Consider the following 3,801-nt stretch of genomic DNA (forward strand, 5'->3'; position numbering starts at 1 on the left):
TATATATATATATATATCCAGTCACAGCCAAATATATGTTAAATCTACTTGATGCCTTGATTTTTCACTGCATAATAGGTAAGTGTATATAAAATCTTGTATAGATAATGTCTTCTTTTCAATAGATCCATTAAAAAGCTTGCAAGAAAAGTTTAAATTAAAGTATTTGTAGTCATACATAACTATTTTTGTACAACAAGTTAGGTTTTACGGTTGGACAGCGGTAAGTCTTCGGACTTACAATGCTAAAATCAGGGGTTTGATTTCTCTTGGTAGACACAGCAGATAGCCCAATGTGGCTTTGTTATAAGAAAACACACACCCACACAACAAGTTAGTGTAAAAATTTCCTTGTCAATTAAAGGTTTGAATTTCATTTTTTTTTTTTCTAGTTTTGGAAGGCAACATTTTCATTAGAGTTTTTTAAAGCTCTCAAACATTATTTATCTTGTATTTGAAATAATTATATTTGACTTGGACATTTCTTTAAAGCTCAACTTGAGAAAAAAAGTGACCAAATTATTCTTTTGGTTTATGAAGAAGAAAGTTTCTTCTCTTTGTGTTTATGTTATATGAAACACTTAAATAATGAATTTGTCATAGAGTATATTGTGTGTACGACCGGTATCACTTTTTAAAGATTCATTATTTTCTTTTTTATTCCAGTCCTCATCAAAACATTTTTCTATCTTTTTTTATTTACTCCAAGTAATTTTATTTAGATGTGAAAGAGTGAATGTTTTATTTTGATGGTGATATGTTCAATAAATAGGTTAAATTTTATTAGGTTTTATTATTGTATTGTCATGCCAGCATTGTTGATAGAGAGAACAATTGTAGTACAGTAAAGCCTGAAATACGTTCTTGAGAAAATAAAATTAAAAGTTGGTTCCTGGAGTTGTATGTTTTTACTTCTTTAAGTTCTTTACTTCTTTTTAGTAAAGAATATTATGCCTGTTTTCTGTGTACTGTTTTACAAAAATAATCTTACAATTTCTCATTGTTTTCTTTACTCCAGAATGCAACATGTTCATATCATAGTGAATAAGGTAATCTAAAGTTTGCAAGTTATATTTATTATTATTTGTAGATTACTATTATTTCAAATACTTGTAAAAACAATGTTTTATTTTTTATAGACTTAGATGGAGCCTTATGCCAACTCTTACAACACCAAATTCCACAAGGTATGAAATCCTCTTGCAAATGACTCATGTTACTGACCACATTTTGTATTAAATTATTCAATTTACATGTTTTACAGTATCAAGGAATTCTTAGTTAATAATTCATTAAAAAATCACAAGTGTTTCATCATGGGTTCAATGTAAATGTTTGCAGCTTAGGCTAATATAACATTCTTTATTATACACATTTTAGTTTTTCAGTAACAGTAAACGATTATAACAAAGATATTATTCAAAGTTAGTATTCTTCAAAAAACTTTTTATCAGAAGACAGCACTTAATGAAATTTTTCATTGATTAATAATAACTTCTAACATATATATGATTCAGATATAGACAGCTTTTTATCAGATATATACATTTATAAATATATGCGACTTAATCTTTTAAAAGTTTAGTAAAATGTTGAGATCAGTTGAATTAATCCATCTTGGAATTCCTTCACTTAAAAGTACATTTCATAAATGATCATAACTGTTTTTACAAATGAAATATAAAATATAGCTATTTATTGAAGAATCATAAACTTTGACCCCCAAATAGTTAAAATTTCTGAATGAGTAAGGTGGATCCTTGAAATATTTATATATACACTATCAAAACATGTCTGTCCTTTTTCTTAAAGTTAAGTGAAATGTACGATTTGTGGAATATGATTTACGTGAAAAAAAAAAATCTAAATGAAATGCTAAAATGTAAAAATGATATTTAATTCCTTGAAAAGAGTTTTCTTGTAACATATGTATTCTGTGTTAACTTGCAGTATGAAATATAAACTAGCATGAACATTTTTCTCAGATTAATTTCTCATCACTTTATTCTATGTGAAATAAGGTTAATAAAATGTATGTATATATAAAAATGTATTATGTGTTAAAATTGAGTTGCAACTGTTGTAAGGGGTTGATAATAGCATGCAAAGCAATGAGGAGAATCTAGATGTAACAAATCGTGCAGCAACAGAAAACAATTTATACAAGCCAAATTACTTTTTTAAGATTAACTTAAATACTATTAGTACTATGTCTCAAAACTGTTTCAATAGATGGTTCTATTAATTAAGGTTATTCCATTTCATAATAACCTAAAATTACACTATATCACCAAAATTGATAGTATCTATTTAGCACTGGTAAATACACCACCTTTTAACATCAAAACACTAATATGGTTTAAGGTAAAGAATAAATAAGTAACTTTTGCGAAATTGAAATTCCAGATGATTATAATGTTCATGGCATTGGTAATAATATTGACTGGTTACATCAAGTATACCAGTATAGGTAGTTTAGTTTTTTATAACATCAATCACTTATTTTGCAAGAAACTGGCACCTGTCTGCCCAGCTTGCATTTATATGGGTCCAGGGTGAGTGACTAGATTATAACTACCAGACTTAACACTGGCTACAAATAATGGATGCTTAGTTGGAGTATGAATATTGGGGCAAAAGCACCTGGCCCCCATTCCTTAACTGATTTGCAGTTGTTGTTTCACCAGTTTTTCATCTGTAGATGGTTGGAGTTCTGGACTCACTACCACAGTTGTTCTCCTCCAAAATTGTACCTTCTTTAGTTTCTACATCTGGCATAAGTTTGGTTTGTCTACTTTGTTTCTTGTTGATAAGTATTTATTATATATATATATATATATTGAATCTTGAACAGAATTGCTTTTACCATTATCAATAACAGAGACCTTTTTTTTTCTTTTCAGTGCTCGAGGAGAAAACCAAGACAGTTTAATAAGGTTGCTTCTAGGTATTGACCTTTTACAGGTTAGCATTTCTTTAGTTTTATTTTTTTTATAACAGCAAACAGGGAAAACAATTGAGTCTGTGTTAATAATGCATATTTGACACATGATTTATTTGTAAAAGCTGTTTTGTGTTTGTCTACATGTGTTGCATAGAAATTTATAAATATGAAGGTATACTTGTACTCTATATAAATGTAGCTTGGGATTTATAATTTCTCATTAGTTTACTGCAAGAGTACCATAGCTTATTTAAGAAAGTTTTTATAGTCCTAAAAAAGTTTATGGTACTGAAGAAACTTCTTGTCATAAAATGTTAAGTATAAATCTCTGAATATTTTCTGTTTAGTTTACATGCATGTTGTTGAATTATCATAAAATGATGTTTTGATTGAAGTGTCATCATTAGAATAATAGGCCATTATTAAAAATATATTGTTACATCTCTAGTCTGTTTGTTAATTTTTTTTAATTCCTTCTGAAGTGAACTTCAGCGATACAAGTCCTCTCTTAACTAAAACTAGCTTATTCTTTCTCAATTCAACTTTGCAATACACTTAATTTCCACAGTCACTTTAAACACACGCTATAATTCACAATGATTCACGCACTTACTTACGGTCACTATCACTATCCATCTCCATCTCTGCCATTCCATTTTTGCCGTCACTTTTTACCGGTCTTATATATACAAAAAGCGTACATCTGGAGAACACTCGAGGCTTCACGAATGGACATGAATTTTCTAGAAGCTCATGACGTGTTACTAGCGTCACATGACTTCCGCTGTCGTAACAGTATTATGCCTCGAACCTTGTATATACGTATTGGATAGTGAATTCAAACCAAAGAATGAATT

The 3,801-nt window shown here is 28.8% G+C and overlaps 1 protein-coding gene across 1 annotated transcript in view; it reads left to right on the top strand.

The window, feature by feature from the left end:
* Positions 1-3,801, top strand: part of LOC106464417 (Fanconi anemia group D2 protein-like) — a 159,553-nt gene that overhangs the window by 42,405 nt on the left and 113,347 nt on the right. Inside the window, exons 6-7 of the mRNA XM_022392124.1 lie at positions 1,140-1,187; positions 2,904-2,964. Of these exons, the coding sequence (XP_022247832.1) occupies positions 1,140-1,187; positions 2,904-2,964 (109 nt within the window). The remainder of the gene's footprint in view (positions 1-1,139; positions 1,188-2,903; positions 2,965-3,801) is intronic.

This window comes from Limulus polyphemus, unplaced genomic scaffold (assembly GCF_000517525.1).
Source record: "Limulus polyphemus unplaced genomic scaffold, Limulus_polyphemus-2.1.2 Scaffold1644, whole genome shotgun sequence".
Classification (NCBI taxonomy): domain Eukaryota; kingdom Metazoa; phylum Arthropoda; class Merostomata; order Xiphosura; family Limulidae; genus Limulus; species Limulus polyphemus.